The sequence below is a fragment of the Agelaius phoeniceus genome, chromosome W, assembly GCF_051311805.1.
Source record: "Agelaius phoeniceus isolate bAgePho1 chromosome W, bAgePho1.hap1, whole genome shotgun sequence".
Taxonomy (NCBI): domain Eukaryota; kingdom Metazoa; phylum Chordata; class Aves; order Passeriformes; family Icteridae; genus Agelaius; species Agelaius phoeniceus.
The window spans coordinates 2,186,419-2,204,607 of NC_135301.1; the positions used below are offsets into that span (position 1 = coordinate 2,186,419).

Consider the following 18,189-nt stretch of genomic DNA (forward strand, 5'->3'; position numbering starts at 1 on the left):
TTAACATTTGTGAAATGATTCAATTCCTATAAGTGCAGCAGGAATTTAATTCTAGATCTAAGATGGCAATATCCATACTATACTGCCCAGAGAGGATTTAAATCAATTCACACACACACACAAGTACATACATGCATATACAAATATGTCCAAGGACACTTATTAAAGATCAAACGCCTTTGCACCTCTCAAGAGGCAAGGGTTGAGCTTCGAGGAGCAAGGCTATCAGCCGAGGCCCAGATCTATATCTTGAGCTGAAGCTCATGATTCAGATTTCCCCTTCTTTTCTGGAAAGGAAATTCTTTCCTTACATGTTTTGTTTCAATAAAGTTTTGGGCTTTTTCAGCCTGGAAGGCATAGAAGAATGTAGCAATTACATATGCACATAGTACATAATTTTATGGACAACAATTTATTACACAGTAAGAAAAATAAAAAGCTTTTATACAAACTAGGAAAGTGACAAAGTATTAACTAAGTAGTACACCCCTAGACCATGTCTCAAGCTATAATCTGATTTAGAAGTCAACTGCACAGAATAGTTAATGCAGGTAGATCTCATTCATTAATAGGTATGATGCTACTTAACACCCTGCAGAAGGAAAACAGAAATTCAAGCTCATGTACAGATTACTTCAAGCATGGCTGTCATCCTGGAAATAACTATATCCATGTACCTATATTGACCTTTCAGGACAGAGCAACCTGAAGATCACCAGATTTAGTTAAAGAAGCATTAACATTCCCATCTCAAAAGTTTTATGGCCACACCAGGACATTGCCAGACCACCAGATCACAGCACTCTCCACTGCAGATTGAAACTGGCCTGTCTGCCTCCATAACATTCACTTATCTTGTTTTTAGGATGAGGATCTTAATTAAAGCAATTCTTCCTCTCAATGTTACCAGTACAGGAAAGGCTACTACCCCTGTCAGAAAACTCCCTTTGATTTTAGTTTCCTTACACCCCAATATTTTTTGCATTTTCAAAGCATCAAGACTTTTAATGACCTAATAAACATCACTTTTCTTGTGATTCTTGTTTTAGCCCTCAGCATGTCTGTGAGACTGACCATACAATACCTTGCTTGCTGAGCAGGCACTTGCCCTCATCTTTCCAGTTAGTGTTCTTCCAGAACATGAAGAATCAGGTATCAGATCAGCAAAAATCTTAAGAGTGTTATGTAAAAGAAAAAAAAAAAATAGAAACAATCCACCACAGTATGATTCTGTGACTTTGCTCCCTCTGATAATCTGTGGTTCTCTTAAAAACAAAAGTGATGTCAATTTGCTGGCTCTTCAGGTTTTGGGTTCCTTGTACAGATCTTAGCCCTCTCAGATGCTGCCAGACACCGGACATGTGGCAGTCAGAGAGGAGCATGCAGTCAGAGCTGCTTTCTGGCTACATCCCAGGCACTGGAACATCAGTGACCAATCCTAATGCATGATGGCCAAAGAACAGCATAGGAAACTTGGAGCAGTTCAGACTTTTCTCTGTACCAAACAGCAAATAGTAGGTGAAAAAAAATTAGAAAGAATGCATTTTTCATTCCTAAATCTATTGGTCCAGTTTTGTCTCTTAAGGTATGAAAAATTTTCATCACAACCTCATTCCCGGCACCTACTCTAGACTCTCCAGGGCCTTGTCCAGAAGTCTCCAAACTCCAGAAGATGGAGAGGCAGTGTGGAAGCCCCTCTGTTCAAGGATACCACTCTGGTCTATCCAAACATATCCCAGCTATTGCTGTTCAGAGAAGCTCAGGCTGTCAGAGAGCAAGAATTCCAGTTCAACAGTATCATCAGTGGTCTCTACTGGTACATTCTGCTTTTCCACAGTGGGTGAGTAATGCTGTACTTCGTGTCTTGGAGCCAACATCCTGGCAGTTCTATTGCAGGAACATGCCTCTGGTTGTGTGATGCTGTTTGAGCAAGCACAGTTTGGATGGTAAACACCTGGAGAGGAATTGGGTTGGCAATGACTAGGGATGTAGTATTCAGCTGCCTCTGGACTCAATTCTACTGGATTATGAAAAGGATAACCAGGCATGCAACATGTCTGGAGACAGTTCTGGGTTTTGAATCCAGGGTGAAGCCCTAATTTAGCAATAAGGGGCTTCCCAACATTAATCTCCTTTCTTTCATCCATTGTATCTTCTATTCCTGAATACTCATAGTGCAAGCAAACAGTGAAGATTAAATGTTCCTGTAAAAGCAGAAAGAAGGGGAGAGAAAAAGTTATACTTCCTCTGCAAATAAACACTACAGGAAACCCTTGGAGAGGCTCCAGTCTCCTGGAGAAGCAGAGTGACCTCTTTACGAGCTAGAGACACACAATGGGCAGGCCTTGTTTCCTGAGGTCCTCTTTTGGTCACTGCTTGTTCACTGAACAGTCTGTATTTCCAGAAGCACTTGTGTTACCTCAACTGCCAAAAGCACTGAAGAAGAGATGCCAGGCTGTGTCTGGCACAGATGTTCATGACACAAAGATACAGAGACACTTAGCAGTGCCCCAGTCTGCTGAAGAGAACCTTCCAGAAACTGTGTGCCCAGGAGCACAGGCTGATGATACACAACACTTTCATCTCCTACTAATGACTTTGTAAGAGGCAGCTCTGCTTCAGGACATGTTCCCCCTAAAAAGCATAGGAACACCCTCAGAGCATGCAATAGGTGATCTGCACAAAAATAACCATCTTGGCCAAGTTCAGCATGGGCCTGGAAAATACAAAGGGCCTTGCACACCAGTTTCAGGATTGCATATGCATCAATTCCCTGCCTTTTACTTTTCAGCCAAAATTAAAGTCGCTGAACTGTGTTATTATCCATTCTTTCCCTCCAAAGAACTTACTACGCTAACAATACACAGCTCCCTCAACAGAACTGCAAAGCAACATAAATAGTGTCAATTATCTGGGCAAATTCGTAATGAACAGTATATACTAACCCTTAGTTTTTGCAGTGAACTCAGCCTGGTGTAGAGGCAGTGTTTGGGAAGGTCCTTTGATACTAAATAGCTTCCAGTTTCCTCAGGAGTTCCTTTATTGGCCTCTTTAGGATCTACATCCAAGTCCTATTGCAAGAAAAAAAAAACCAAACAAAAACTTAATTGATGATATAGAATTTGTAGTTCATAAAATAGTATTTCTTTCAGTTTGAGAAGTTAGAGCATTTTAGACCCATTTTATTATACAAGATGCAACTTGATATGGGTGGAGCAGAAAATTTTCAACTTCAGTGGAGCAAGACCACGAGACAGCAGCAGGAAGCACTTACGAGTGGGAAGTCTGTGATGTGGGCTCTGCAAGCTGTGATTTCAGGGGGCTTCTTAACTATCTGTGTATAGATTATCATGACATTGGAGAACTCAGCTGCAAACCCCAACTGAATCTGAACACCACACTGGAATTCAAGGGACATACTTTCTGGAAGCTCTGCCAAGAAATAACACATTGTTACAGTCTATATATAAATTTAGCATATGCATTTTTCTTTTTCAATCATTTAACAAACAAGAATTAAGTGCTTGGGATCAAATAAATATCTGCATCTCTGAGAGAGCCTTCCTATATGACAAGAGGTCTTAGAAATGCCATCCCTGACCCTCTGCCCCAACTGTCAAAGAAATTTGAAGATGTACTCCAACAGGTTTAGGTGAAAAAGGTAAAAACAGGTCTTAAACCCCACTGGCCTTCTTAAAAGGCTAGGAAGCCTGGAACTCATCTCAGTCTTATTTTAGCTTTCTTAGTTGTCTGCATTGAAAACTTCTTTTCATCATGCACATTTACTATACAGTTCACCTGGCTATTTCAGGTGATGACTTTAGAAGGAGATCAGTGACATCTTACAAATGTCACTGCTAGACAAGCAGTTCTGGGAGACTGTCCCAGAAGACAGACAACCCATAAGTCTCCCCTCCAGGGTCTGAGAGGTCTTAAATATACTGAATATACATGAATTCTACATGTCACCTTGGTTCATTACTATCTCATGTAGGGGTAAACCCCAACCCAAAACCTTCCAACTGAACATAGTAATGAAAATGTAGCTATAGCCTTGAATTTCTTCCATTTCCACTCAGTAGTGCATGCCCTCCCTCCTCCCATCATGGCAGCAGGATCATCTGAAAGCAGACTGTACTGTACCATGAGCCTTGGCCCACTGCAGGTTCCGTGCCAGGCACTCTGCAGAAGATGTGCTTTGCTGAACAGGATCAGTTAATGCCCTTTTCTCTGACAAGCTGCTGCGGATCTCCAGGGCTTGCTTGCCTTTGGTGAGGGGACACTTGCCCATATCTAAAAACAAGACGCAGAGAGGTTCTTTCAAGATCAATGCTGCTGCAATTCCAACTGAATTAAGTACCTTCCTGCAATGCGTGGTTACTGTGGTTATGGCAGAGCCAGCACATCCATCAAGAGCTGCAGTTTTACAGGCACTCCTTGCTCAGCTCTTCCTTCCTGAAGGCCAAAGCAGCTCTGCAGAGCCCCGAGGGGCTGCATGCAGCCTGGCCAACATTGTCCCCTGTTCCTCAGAGCCAGTCCAAGCAGCATCACAGCTCTGACTGGGTAAGGTCCTAATTAGAGTGGCTAATTTCAAGAATGTGAGTAATGCCATTAGAGGAGATTATTGTAAAGAACTGGGGGCAAGGGGAATATTTTAGGTTTAGGTACAAGGGTCCAATATTGATTATTTAACAGCATCACTAATGACCTATGTGTCAGGAGAGAGAACAAAACTTGGAAAGTTTGCAGATGATTAAAAACTGAGAGGAGTGGCTGATCCCCCGCAAGACTGTACTGCTCTTGGAGGGTCCTGGACAGGCTGTGGAATTGAGCAGAGAGGAATGTCATCAAGTCCAGTAACAGGGAGCACCAAGTTCTGCTCCCAAGCAGGAGTAATCCCTTGCAGAGGCCCACGAAGGGCCCTGACTCACTGGGACACAGATCTGCAGGGAAGGACCTCTGCAAGGAAGGACCTGCTTGGGGACCTAGTAGCCACCAAGCTGACCATGAGCCAGCACTGCACTCTTGTGGCACAGGCACAGCAAGAACCACGGAGCCAGCACGCTACAGCCTTTTCCACGAAACACTTAATGGGAACATTCCTCTGGCACTGTCTGCACAGAACCTGCGTACTCCCTGACACCCAGCACCTGGGAATACTCCCAGTGCCTGTCACGCTGCCTGACAAGTCAATCTTTCCCTGCACTCTTGAACAGAACACAAAGCTCTGTGACCTGCAGCTGCCCCAGGCTGCTGAACCCCAGGGCAGAGCTGGGCTGATGCACCTGCACACACCAGTCTGACACTGTTCTGTGCTTGGAGCAGGTGTCTGTACAGAAGCAGCATGCTTTCCCTTCACACTTTTCACTTCAGTGCTTCTCCCATCAAAAATACAATCACTGAGCCAGGCAAATTAACACAGTGCACTGCTCTTTTTACTGCACTTAGAGAACAAATCATTATCATTGCTATAGCACCCTGAGGCAAGTAGGATTATGTTAATTGTTTAAATGAACATGCGAACAACTGGAATACCACAAGCAGCTGGCACCACATGACAGAAGAGCAGTTTTGCGGATGGACAATTCAAAGCTCCATGCAGAAAGATACTCAGAACAAATAAGGTTCACTGAAGAGGAAAGTATAAAAGTGAACACTATTAAAGAAGCTGAGCATCAGGAATGTTGTTCATATGCCGCCCAGTAGCATCTGCTATCTGAACAAAGCACAAGAAGAAAGATTTAATTTGTGTAACACATTCACCATGAGAGGAAAGACACTGAAACAAAGTTGTTTTCAGTAACGCAGACTGAGGAGACTGTTAGTGCAGTGAGCTGGAGTTCACCTTCTGCAACCTCATCAAGCAGAACAGTGACCTTCTTGTCTTCTAACAAACGGTCCTTCAGGAACTTCATGAAGATTCCATTGGCCAACCCCAGCTGCTGAATTTCATAAGCTTCTGCTCCTTGGCACCTGTGAGATCATCAGCATCAGTCAAGGAAAAAACACTGAAAAACCTGCAGGATTAAGAGTAAAATTATACTGGGAATGGGGAAAGAAACCCTACAATTTGAAAACCAAGTTGTGTCCAAGGCCAACCTGCTCTTTGTGCCCCCTTGCAAGCAGCTGATGGAAGTTTCTCTTAAAAATGACATCACAGACTAGATCTGTTCATCAAACTGCTCATATGAGGAGCTTAAATTTCTTATTGATGATTTTAGTTAAGCTCCTGACTACTTCTATTCAGCAGTTTTTGCACTTGAAAAGTGACCAAGGTTACTGGCCCCCAGCACAATTCTGAAAAAGATCAGCTATACAATCTCAGTCATTTCCGTGGCACAGAAGAGTAACTTCCTTACGTTGCATATCCAAAAACAATGTTGGCCGTAACCTTCAGAGCATCCAAGATAAGAATCGTGTCATCGTATTCATTTCTGTAATAAATGGAAACACAAGAAAGTAGAATAGTAATTTGAGAACTCGTAATGGTAACAAAATCAAAACACAAAACAGAGAGAGTTCAGAACCAGTAATTTGTTTCACTCCTCCAAGTCTGTAATGGATCCTGACTGCTCAAATACAAAAGTCAGCACCATCAACACTCTGCCTGAGGGCAGTGTAAAGACAGAGGCACCAGGCATTACCCAGAGAAGGGCAGGTTGTAGTAACCAGTAGAGTTTGGCTGCAATCTCTGCAAAACACAATTCTGATATCCACCCATTTTAGGTTATTTCAAAAATGGCATGTTTTTTAAAACTTTTCCCCACCAAACATGGTCCTGTTAGTACAAGGCTTATGTAGATGGATTTTCTATTTGGACAGCAGATTGCGAAGCTGAATTGGGTCATGGGCATTTCATTAGCAAAGAAGTCTGGAGGCTCCACAGATACTGAAGTGCCAGCAACTTTCTGTTATGAGACATTCCTCAGAGACCAATTGCCAGAAGTGCTGACTGAAGAGCTGATTTCAAGTGCAAGTTCAATTGATCATAATAGTTTCTCAACATGGAAAGAACACAGTACTTTGTGTAGAAAAATCCCATAAATCAGTTGTTTTTTAACCTCTAAATAAAGATACAACATCCTCAGTATAGAAGCAAAATCCATGGCTCTCAGGAATTCTAAAACAAGCACTTCACTTGAGCCCTTCTGCTAAGTTAACATGCCTTTGATCGCAGGGCTTTCCTTCCTCCCTGTAATGAAGAAGATGGATAATGATCCCAGGGGAAAGGGTCCTGTTTCTTCTTTAAGATGCCAAATTTTACTTTTATCTGATCAGTCTGTTTTTAATGTCTAAAAAACAGCAGAAGAAATAAATGTCATTGAAATCAGGAGGCAGGTATGTACCCATGGGGACAAAGTCTAACCACCAGGTTCACATCTCTATCCAAGGCCATGGGCAGAAGTCTCTGGGTGAATCCTACTGATGCTAAAAGCACTCACGTGCAGGCTGTGAATCCTCAGAACCATGGACCTTGCAGTACAGTGAATTTTCAGCCTAAAGACTTCTCATGTGCAGGAGGCCCAGCTTTCTGTGAGGAGCCCAGAGAGCTGAGGGCAGCTCAGCTCCTGGGGGTGCAGGAGGTACCTTTTGCGACACATGTCCAGCAGGAAGACGTTGAGTCCCGTCCGCTTCTCCTGCATCAGCCGCAGGATGTTCTGCACGCACAGGCAGTTTGCTGAGCAGTAGGGGTTTGGGGCATCAACAGGAACCATGAAACTGTTCCCATAGTTTTCATAGCCATGGCCAGCATAGTACAACAAACCTGAATTCAAAAGAGGTGCGACAGTGAGCAGGGCATCAGAGACTTCTGTCCATTTCAAAATGAGTCAAAACCATCATGCACAGCGCTGACTGCGGGCCAGGCAGATCACTGAAGCCACTCCAAGCCACAATTACATCAACTCCACAATACACCAACACAATATATTAAAAGAAGCACAAAAATCACACATGCAAGAGAATCAGTTAGACATTTGCATAAACACACCAAGTTAAATACTCTTAAAATGCTCTAATAGCTATGACCTCTAACAGAGGCAGCCTGTTACGTGTAATTCACAGACAGGAACAAGGAAATGTGCCAACCATAAAACATCTTCTCCACATGTACAATTACAAAGCTCTGAGCAGCACTAAGTCTGCAGCTTATAGACAGAAGAAAAAAATAATGCTAAAGAGTTTGGTAGGACTCCAGAGCACATCCTCATTACCGACTACCAATAGCTCATGTTCAGTTGATTGCAGCTATATCTTCTAGTCACAGACTCATGACTCTTCTGGGTCTACTAAACAAACTCTTTGCATGCTTATCTACCCAGAAATTATTATCCTGCCATCATGTCCCTCATGTGTCACTACACAACAGTCTACAACATTTTAAGATTTAGAATCTTCAATAAAACAAGAAAGTTTTTCTCAACCCTGAGAAAGGGAACTGCAAGCTAGGACTTAGACATTCCTTATATGAATAAAAATGTCCAATATTAAAGTCATTTAAATTTGCATGAAGATTAGATGATCTTAGAATCAATAATCTCTACTGTCATAAAATGCAGTTACCAGAGGCTTGTATGATTTAATTGAATTTTCCTATTGCCTATTCCCAGTGCTGGTTTTCCTTAATGATGCTAATTCCACCTTCTGAAAAGAATTTTTATTTACCTAGTCAAAGCAGTCTGTGGGTCAGATCTGCAATTAGAGTATAGTGCTCAGCTGAATAAAAGTCAACAGAAATCTGACAATTTATGCTGGCTGGAGATACCATATTCTTATGTTGTTATTCTTACTAACATTTGCTGAAAAATTTAAGTCACTACAACACTGGCAGATTCAGATAAAACCCAAAATAAGCCTCACCCTAACATACTAGCTCATGGAGGTGGGCATGCTAGATGTTTTCACCTTTTCAGTACACGTAGCTACAAGAAAGAAAATATGAGGGCTACCTGAGCCTGGCGAGCTGCAAGAGACCTAAAAATGGTATAAAGTGCAACTGCATAACCTTGTGTCTAGGCCTTAGGCTAAAAAGAAAGTCTTCATGTGATTTCCAGAGCTCAGATCTGGACTTAATCAGGGTTATATTTAAGATTCTATGTATCTGGGCATATATTCTGTAAGTAATTGGACTGACTGACTACATTCCTTTTCTATCCTTGGCAGATGACTGTGCTATGTGCCAAGTACCTGCAACAGTTAATACGTTGAGCTCAAGATCAGAAATAAATCTGCACATACCTGGGGTAAGTGGAGTAAACATATTTGGAGGGCCTCAACAGAGACACACACAACAATTTTAAGTAGGCTCAAGTTCCTCAGAGACGTCAGCATTTAACTGATATCTGCCTCCCTCCCTCCCTCAGTCCCTCTCATTTAAAAAGAAAGCAGCCTAAATATTTTTAGCCTTTCAAACACATGGGTCTGTGCTTTTACCCTGTGTGGAATACAATGTTAATTGCAACCTACATTTAGAACAGCACAGACTAAGACAGCAGAGGAGACAGTCATCATCACTTTGTTTACTACTCCTGCTCTTAAGGACCAGCATCTGAAATGCCACTTTCCTGGCAGTAAGCCAGAATTACACAACCTAGTAAGCATCAGGTTTATATGTAGCAGGGACTAAACAGCAGTAGTCATTATGCCTCTTCTATTTGAAGCTATGCCCACTAGAAAAGGCAATAAATCGTTACCTATTTGTGCACTGACAGCATCTTTTACAGGCTTTAAGCCATTCATAGCCACTATGCAGAAAGAACAAAGTAATCCTTTAAACAGAAGTAGTTATTGCCAAACACCACCAAAAACTGTTCTGCTTACCTTTTGTATCAACTGGCTGGAAAAGTACAACTGCAAAAATATGCCATGTAAGAGCTTTCATATGGTGCTGCTGAGAAATTAATTAAAGCCTTTCAGTACTTTATTTGCTACATTCATGTCCACAATTAGGGAGAAAAATTGAGAAGGTGCAAAAATCTCAAAGCTCACCCAAATAGATAAGCCCATCTATTTCCCAGGGAATAATAAAAGCAAACTGCTCTCAAAAGCCTCATGTTCCTGCCAGACTGAGGCTTCGTGTCAGGCAGGTTTTGGCTCAGATATAAATGCCCAAATGTCAGAGCAGGCAGTTCTGCACAGAGAGAGCATCAGGTAACACATCCGTAAAAAAAATCATGCTAAGAAATAAGCTGACCTTGTGTTCCAAAAAGGGATCAAATAATGTTTTCTCAAAAGGATTTTTACTACAGGAATTCTGCAATCCAATAAATAGGGACCTGGGAAAACATTCTGCTCTCTGTCCTAAATATTTTCAGGAGTTTTCTATACAATCTTAGACAATACAATCTTAGAAAAAAGACAAAATAATGTTAGTCAGCAGAAAACGTAAGAACTTTTCTTACACTCCAAACCAGATCACTCTTGGCTTTTTCCATGCAAGGCTTTTGCTCCATACATCAATTCCATCATGCTTTCCCCTCACTTCTGTCTTGTGTTCTGTGCCCCAAAATCAAATCTAAGCAAGCAAGTACTATCAAACAAAATAAAAGCCTGCACTGCAGTTTTAGGTGTGGTTAAAGAATGAAGCTCAAACATCTGATCTGGTCTAAAAATAAAGGAACAATAGCATTTTAACCAAAGTCAGGATATGCTGGTGGGTGCCTTTAACTTATTCTTCCGGTTCTACATACATCGTATTTACCCTGAAGGTTGTTTAGCCAAGGCAAATACCAGATGTTTGCTACTCGATACATACAAAATGGATCTACTTCAGAAGGGATTTACGTGTCCTTACCATAAACTCCTTCGTCCAGGAGAAGTAAAAATTCATCCACTGCATTTCGCATCTCAGACTCGGTAAGATCCAGCAAAGATACAACTTTGAAATCCAGCTGCCTTAGCAAACTGGTCAATTCATAGACATCTACCATTGGAGCCTTGAGCTGGGGATGATTCCAGTAGCTCATGTTTCCTATTAAGAGAGCCACCTTGTCTGTGGCTGCCAAGACACACAGAGAAAAAAAACACCAGGTCACATTTATATATTCCATGGATTCAACGCCTTTAAATTTAAGGTTTTCCAAAGTGGAAAGGGTATCAATCTCACTTCAGGCACAATATTTTCTCTGATTTTACAAGTCATCCCACATCAACAACACAGCTCAACTCTCTTTTCAGCCTGAAGGAAAAAACTCACCTGCGTGAGAGGGGAACACTTACACTCCCCCTCCCACTAATGAACCTGAAGGAGCCATAAAATTCTGACAGAGGCCAGCAGCCTTTCCATCTGGTTAAGTATCAACAGGACAACATGCCTGACCACTCAAGTCTACAGTGCAAATTTAAGAATGTGATTTAAAAACCCAGCAACTATTCTTCATGTGATATGCGCTATCCATCTCTTTATGAGCTTCAGCTCAGGATCAAAGCATCCACAGGACAGAACGGGGAGAGCTGCAAGGACAGCATTTCCTTAGCAGACAGGATAGCAGTGCTTCCTATCACATCATCCCAATAGCACTGGCTCCAAGGGTTCAAGGGAATGCAGGAACACACTGGCTACGGCAGTGGCTAAGGAATCTGAAGCAGTAAACTGAAACAGCCCCTATGAGAAGCTGCAAACACTTCACAGGGTCACTAAAAACACGGGTGCCCTTGGCACAGTTTACTCCTGAAACGGCAAACAAGCATTCTAAAAGGACTACACAAATATCCACAGATCTCCCTCCCTGGAGCTCTCTATTTGTCCCATGGGTCTTGCACTGGCAGTGTCAGTAGCAGCAATACTCAGGAGCAGCAAAATCTGCATCCTACATGTCAAATGCAGACAGTCATTTCAGTACAAAACTACTTACCCACAGGTCTGTGACTTGATTCTTCTTGTGGCTCTGTTTGAAATAGAAGAAAAGAGCAGCGAGTCAGTGACTACAGAAAATGAACTGCATCTTCCCCACAGCCACAGTCTAGTGGCACTGCTTTCTCTAACACTTTGCTAGTTTAATGCAAGAAAAAGTCCACTTTGTTTTTGGTGGGGTTTGGGGGTGTTTTGTTGGTATTGTTGTTTTTGTTTAGATGATTTCCTTTACCCTCTTCCAGCAAACAATCCTGACAAGATGTGAATAGCTAATTCTATAGATTAAGAAAGAATAGATGCTGAATCTCACAAACTGCACATTGGCATTTTCAGTGACATCTGACCAGGTCATCCTCTCCAAACAAAATGCAACATGCAAGGTGGAAGACGCTTTGCAGGGATTCCCATCTGAATGGGAAAATTATTTTATTCTGTACTTCACAGAGGGGTGGCAAAGCCAGTGCTGTCCCAAGAGAAACAGTAAGCAGTGTGCCAAAGTGGCTCACCTGGATAACATGACAGAGAAGCCCTTCAGTGGTTGAAACTGAGGCTGGGCAAACAAACATATTTGATATCTAACCCAGGAAACTATCTTTGGGAGTTGAGGTTTTGGGAAAACTGTATCAGGAATAATCCCCTCTGGAGCTACACTTCTACACTAACCACCTAACAGGCTTCAAATCACATTGGCTGACTCCAACATGACTGGAAGAAATATGCCACTCAACATGAGCGATAGCCAGACACCTCAGATCTTTTTCACTTTAATTATCTGAGAAAGCAGCAATGCGCTAAAACTGAGTGTCCTAAGAAACCCCAGATAATAAAGATAATTCCCTTTGTATCTGCGTATGTATATGTGCAGCCTTGGGCTATTTTACAAACAGCACCCCTATGATTCTCTATATGCTTCAAGTTCAATCTCTTGGAACTAGAAAGCTGTGCTGCTCTTAAGGTGATACCAGCTCCTATTCAATTCTCAGTTACAGGTACATCCAAATACTGTAAAGTTCATACTGCAACCCAGCAAGCCTTCAGTGTAACATAAAATGAAGATGCCAAGTTAAATTTTTTTCAAAACTTATCACTTACCTGATTCCTGAAGATCACTTAAATCTTCTGTGAAGGAAAACACCAATAAAATAATAGTTTAAACAAGAAGTAGAAACCCCATTTTATTAGTAAAAACATAAGTGCCATGCCATTATTAAACACAGCTGAACACAGAAAACAAACTACATTTCTAAAATACTTTTGACTTTGCATTTGTGTAAATGAAACCTTTTGTGTTTATTCCACACAAAGAGAAGAGAAAATCCTACAGCAATACATTAAGCTGTGCTAGATAGACACAGCATTGCAGTACAGTAAATGTAAAAACAAAGGGGGGTGCAGTTAGGACACCTCAATCCCACAGGCATGCAAGTAGGTTGAGGGGAAAAGGAACAAGGTATCAAAATCATCCCACTGAAGAACAGATGTTTGAAGGGCTGCTGAAAAAGCAACATCCTGAGCAAAAAATCTGATTTTGGGAAGCCATGTGTATTCACAAAGACTTCAGACACAATCTTCAAACATCCTAAACTACCAGGGGTTTCACCTCTTTATTCTGGACACTGGAAAGCAGGGAAAAGAAAATGAGCATCTCTGAAGCAGCAGTGCTCTCTGGGAGCAGCCTCACACCATTGTACCCAATTCCCTGTGCTGCAGATACTGCAGACTCTGAGATACTCAGCAGTCCAGGGAGGGATGGTACCAACATTTGGGTCACAATACACTTCTCCTCCCTGTTGCAACAATGCAGAGGAGGACAGAAATCATCCTAAGGAAGTTGCTAGAAACACTTCTGCAGACATGGAGCTGGCATTGGAACTAGCCCTAGCCAGCTCTCTAAGATCACCCAGGTTCCTGCCGTATCTCCAGATTTTCTTGCTAGGATGTTGCCTCCCGAGCCCCACCAAAGCAATCTCCAGATCACTTGAATACCACAAAAGAAGGAAGTAGCCTGTTTTTTCTCCTGTGTGATCTAGATCATGGTGTCCAGGCAAAGAAGAGAGAAGCACATGCAGAAGGACTGCTGCATCATCCATCAGTGTTTTAAACCCAGGTTTGCCCAAAAACCCACACATGCCTTTCAGCAACACACTCAACAACCTGTCACTCCCATCACCAATTTTTAAAACTAAAATTAGAGGTTTACATTACCTTCTGTGCACTCCACTGCTACAGCTTTCCTTCCTTGTGTTTTAAGGAGGGGAAAAAATTGGAAGATGAGCTCTCAGTTATGAGAGTTAGCACACAAGGTGGAAGACAAAGGGCACTGTCAAGCTGCTGTGCAATGTGGCTCACTTTACAGCAGTGTAAACTTGCATTGCCCATAACACTGTACAGTAATGATTCCTGAAACTCAGGAGTACTACACTAGGGTATTTCTTAGGTGGTGAGGAAGTCCTCTTCAATTCACTGCAAATACACAGGCACTGAAATTCATTCATTCTACTTGAAATGAACAATCTCACCTCTCCTGATTGCTGAAGGACTCCATGTAACAGAGTTCGTATCCCCAGCAAGGGTTAAAGTGGTTTTTAGTTGTCAAAAAGCATAAATCAGCTAGCAATCTGCTAACAAGCCACATACGTGCTGGCAGGGCCAAAAAGGGACAGCAATTCTGTGCTGGTTACCATAATACCCCAAAACTCTAAAATGCCATTTGCTGGATGCAAGCACAAGTATTTTAACAAATGGATAAATTAAAAATATAGAAGGCATGTGCTTGTCTTAATACTGAAAGCTTCAAAAATAAATTTTAGCGATGTGGAAGAAATGGACAAAGGAGCTGACCTGTATGAAAGAGAAGAACTCCTTACCTATAATGACTTCTACTTTCTTGCTGTCTTCGTCCTCCTGGTCATTGAATACATGACACCAGTATGTTCCTTGATGTCCCACATCCACGTACGTTACCTATGCAAGCATCACCACAATCATCCCAACAGACCTCCAAAAAATGCCTGCATCAGGTATTTAAGCCTTGCATCTAAGCCCCACAGGCAAAAAAGAGGTAAAAAACTAAAAGCAGCACTTCCAAGTGAGCACTTCATCAGAAGTTACCAAGGTTCTGGAGAAATTTTTTTCTTCAAGGGAACTTTCTGTGGTAAGCTCAAAGTGCTTAACATCAGCTCCCAAGTGTGACCCATTGCAGTAACTTACTGTGTAGACATTTTTGCTCCCATTTGCCAAAGGAAATCCATTTCTGAACCATTGGTAATGAGGAATTGGGTTTCCAACAGCTCCACATTCTAGTACCAAAGCATCCCCCACTGTCAAGTTTTGTGGCTGAGGCTGATTACAAATGCACAACTTGTTTTCAGGCAAACCTGTTAAGAGCCCTTAAAAAAGGAAAAGGAAGTAACAAGAAAAGGAAGTGTGAAACAACCTAAGCACAGCAACAGGGACCCAAGTGCCTTGAGGAAGCAGGAAGGCACTTTCAGAAGGTGTTTGTGCCACTCACCATGAGGCGGATCCTGAAGCTCACAAACTTCAAGGCGCGCCCACCGACTGAACGTGAAAGAAGATTCACTGTTCACTCGGCAGATGTAAAAGCCAGAATCCTCTACACTCACTGGACTCAAAACCAGTTCTGGAGAATTACCGTGCGGAACCTGCATCACAGGTGAACCAAAAATCCTTCAATTTCAATTGGTTTAATCTTAACCAGGATCAAGCATTATAATATTTATTTCCAAGTCCTTAACACCATCCTCAACTCCTTCACTTACTCGAAACTTACTGGTAGGCTGAGACAACTGAACTTACAGCTTCCTTTCTGCCCCATTCCACATTCACAGCCCCCAGGAATGAAGTGGTGTGAACACAAGGAATCATGGTTTTGTTTTAGCATGTTTGTAGGATCATCCAGCATTTCTTAAACTTTATAAGTATATACAGCAATCTTCTCTCATTGTGAATAAGAGTCTTAAAAAAAGGACAATCCAAAATCATTTTATTTTCACTATTTAAAACCACTGTATTCTCTATGAACTCTTACCTCTCTTTCCTGCTTGAACCACTGGTATTGCACAAACGGGTGTCCTGTTGCCCAGCAGCACAACTTGACAACCTGACCAGAGAGCACTGCTTGAGAGTCTGGCTGTACAACGATCTTTACACCTTTAAGACAAAATTTACACATAGGAAAATTATGAAGAAATACAAGTCCATAATTTATATTTGCATTTAAATTGCCCTTGGAGCACAGAAGACTTCTGCCATTAAATATACTTGAAAACAATTTGTTTGTACTGTGTATACACACAGTTCCAGTTAGTTATATTACTGTAGGACATTCAAAATTGTCTTCCACTACACAAAATCCATGCTCAAATTGATCAGTACTCAATGGAGCTCATAAAAGATTTAAAGTAAATAATTCATGTATTTTAAAGGAAATAATATGTCTCATGGTATCACAGATCCCTTTTTGGAAAGATATTCTCAGTTTTAAATGTTTGCTCACTCCCAACAATTTCTTTTAGCTGTTCAAATTAAGGCCCAGCCTGAGGGAATCAAAGCAGTCAGAGTTTAAGTCCAACAGAGCACATTTTCCTGCTATTCCTTATGCACTCTTATGAGCTGAATCTTTGGTTTCAGCTTTATGCCTCTGAGTCCTGCAGAACACAGGGCTGGGGTTTTCTGCAAGGTCAAATTTTCTACTTCAAAGCTTAACTGCCAGGAGAGCAACTCTAACACCACTCCAATATGATGCAGTTATTTTCTCAACCTAAACCATTCCAGATCTTGCTACAGGATGGTCCCAAAACCAAATCCACTGGAGACCAAAGCCCAGTCAGTAAACTGAATGACAGCACCCAGCCAAGTCCAAGTCTTCAACAACACTGCATGAAGGCTTGGCTCACATTTGACCTCAGAATCAGATCAGCCAATAACCTCGGTAATCATCTGGATTCCAACTACCAGAATCCAAGCACTAAATATGTTTTTGGTTACTTTAGAGGGCTACAACCTTGAGTGTTGCCACTCTAAAATCCAGGGCTGCAGTGAAAGCACAGCCCAGAGCTGACCTGAATGGCTGAGACACTGGAGAGCCTCTGTGTGCTCCAGGGCCTGCAGGGACTCCGCCAGCTCCACCACAGTGCAGCCCCGATCCCCCAGCAGCTTCAGGAGACTCCAGCTGGGACTGCCTTCGGGCTCCAGCACCTGGAGGGAGCACTGCTCCAAGTCCAGAGGGCTGTGGAATAATGGGAGAAAGACACGGCACACACCTTCTCAATACCTTTTTCTCAGAAAGGACCTGGGTAAACAATCACTCGTAGATAAATAAAAAGATTTTTAAAAATAGAGATGGGAAATTCCTAGCTGATTTGGACATATTTGCAGCATTTTCTTCAAGTTTCAGGAGTTCAGATGTTATTCAGTGACACCTCCACAGACAGAAACTAGTATTAGTGAGTTGGATAGTAAAAGAGATGCATATACCTCACAATGCTCAGCAAATGTATTAAGAAACCTTCTATTTTTCACTTTTAAAGTGTCAGCAGAAAAAGTAGTACAGCACCTTTTATTTCCATGAGCCTAATTCAGAAGCCGTAGAGAGTGAGTCAGACTCTTGACTTCAAAGTACAGGAAACTGATTTTAAAGTTGTGGTAAACAAGCGACTGCTGGAGCCCAGCCTAACACACCGACTGTGCAGTGTAGGTAACTGTGTCTGAAACTTTATGGATTCAACTTTGGTGTCGTTGTCATCACACACTTTCAATTATAGCCGATTCAATCAACACAAATAAAGAAATAATAACAGCTACCTAAAGAGAATACAAGGTTACGTATTTCCACTAAAGAGATTCATCAACGTTTCCTTCCTTAAATCACAGTGCCACGCAAACCTGGGGGCGAGATACCTTCACTATGTGGTGATACCTTCACTTACCGAGCGGACTTTCAGTGTTTTAGGGGATTAGAGAGATAAACGCGCCCCGCCGCCGCCCGCGCTCACCTCAGCCGCACCGTGCCGCGGCTCCCCGCGCGCTGCGCCAGCTCCCGCCAGCCCTTGCCGGGCGCCGCGCGGTCCAGCAGCTCGCTGAGCCTGCGGAGCAGCGGCCCGGCCAGTCGGCTCAGGGGCAGCGGCCCCGCCGCGCCGCTCTCCATGGCTGCTCGCCGGGGCGGTGCTGCCGCCCGGAAGGAAGCGCCGCGTGGGGAGTGCGGGCAGCGCGGGACGGGGCGGTGAGCGGGCTCCGGCTGCGGGGAGCACGGGCACCGCGCCTGAGGGGGCCCAGCCCTGAGGGGGCACCGCGCCTGAGGGGGCCCAGCCCTGAGGGGG

At 42.7% G+C, this 18,189-nt stretch overlaps 1 protein-coding gene across 3 annotated transcripts; it reads right to left on the reverse strand.

The window, feature by feature from the left end:
• Positions 1–393: 393 nt before the first annotated feature.
• LOC143696602 (mucosa-associated lymphoid tissue lymphoma translocation protein 1-like) lies at positions 394–18,037 on the reverse strand. 3 transcript variants are annotated; one of them, XM_077193186.1, is made up of 18 exons: positions 17,866–18,037; positions 16,933–17,099; positions 15,900–16,021; positions 15,363–15,513; positions 15,062–15,240; positions 14,719–14,815; positions 14,057–14,089; positions 12,944–12,970; positions 11,853–11,885; positions 10,793–10,996; positions 9,820–9,849; positions 7,588–7,765; positions 6,360–6,434; positions 5,846–5,973; positions 4,144–4,293; positions 3,275–3,432; positions 2,946–3,071; positions 394–2,204 (listed from the first exon to the last, which is right to left on the reverse strand). In XM_077193186.1, exons 1-18 carry the CDS (start codon positions 18,015–18,017, stop codon positions 1,740–1,742), a joined length of 2,475 nt encoding a protein of 824 aa, XP_077049301.1. In that variant the 5' UTR covers positions 18,018–18,037; the 3' UTR covers positions 394–1,739. The 3 variants fall into 3 exon arrangements, with proteins under 3 accessions (XP_077049301.1, XP_077049303.1, XP_077049302.1); XM_077193188.1 differs by lacking the exon at positions 14,057–14,089; XM_077193187.1 differs by lacking the exon at positions 9,820–9,849.
• Between the last annotated feature and the right edge of the window lie 152 nt (positions 18,038–18,189).

Coding starts and splice junctions, on each gene's coding strand:
- LOC143696602 (XM_077193186.1), bottom strand. CDS start 18,017: ATGGAGAGCGGCGCGGCGGGGCCGCTGCCCCTGAGCCGACTGGCCGGG. Junction 16,022..16,932: donor CCAGTGTCTCAGCCATTCAG/GTCAGCTCTGGG, acceptor TTTGTCTTAAAG/GTGTAAAGATCGTTGTACAG. Junction 14,816..15,061: donor GGAGCAAAAATGTCTACACA/GTAAGTTACTGC, acceptor ATGCTTGCATAG/GTAACGTACGTGGATGTGGG.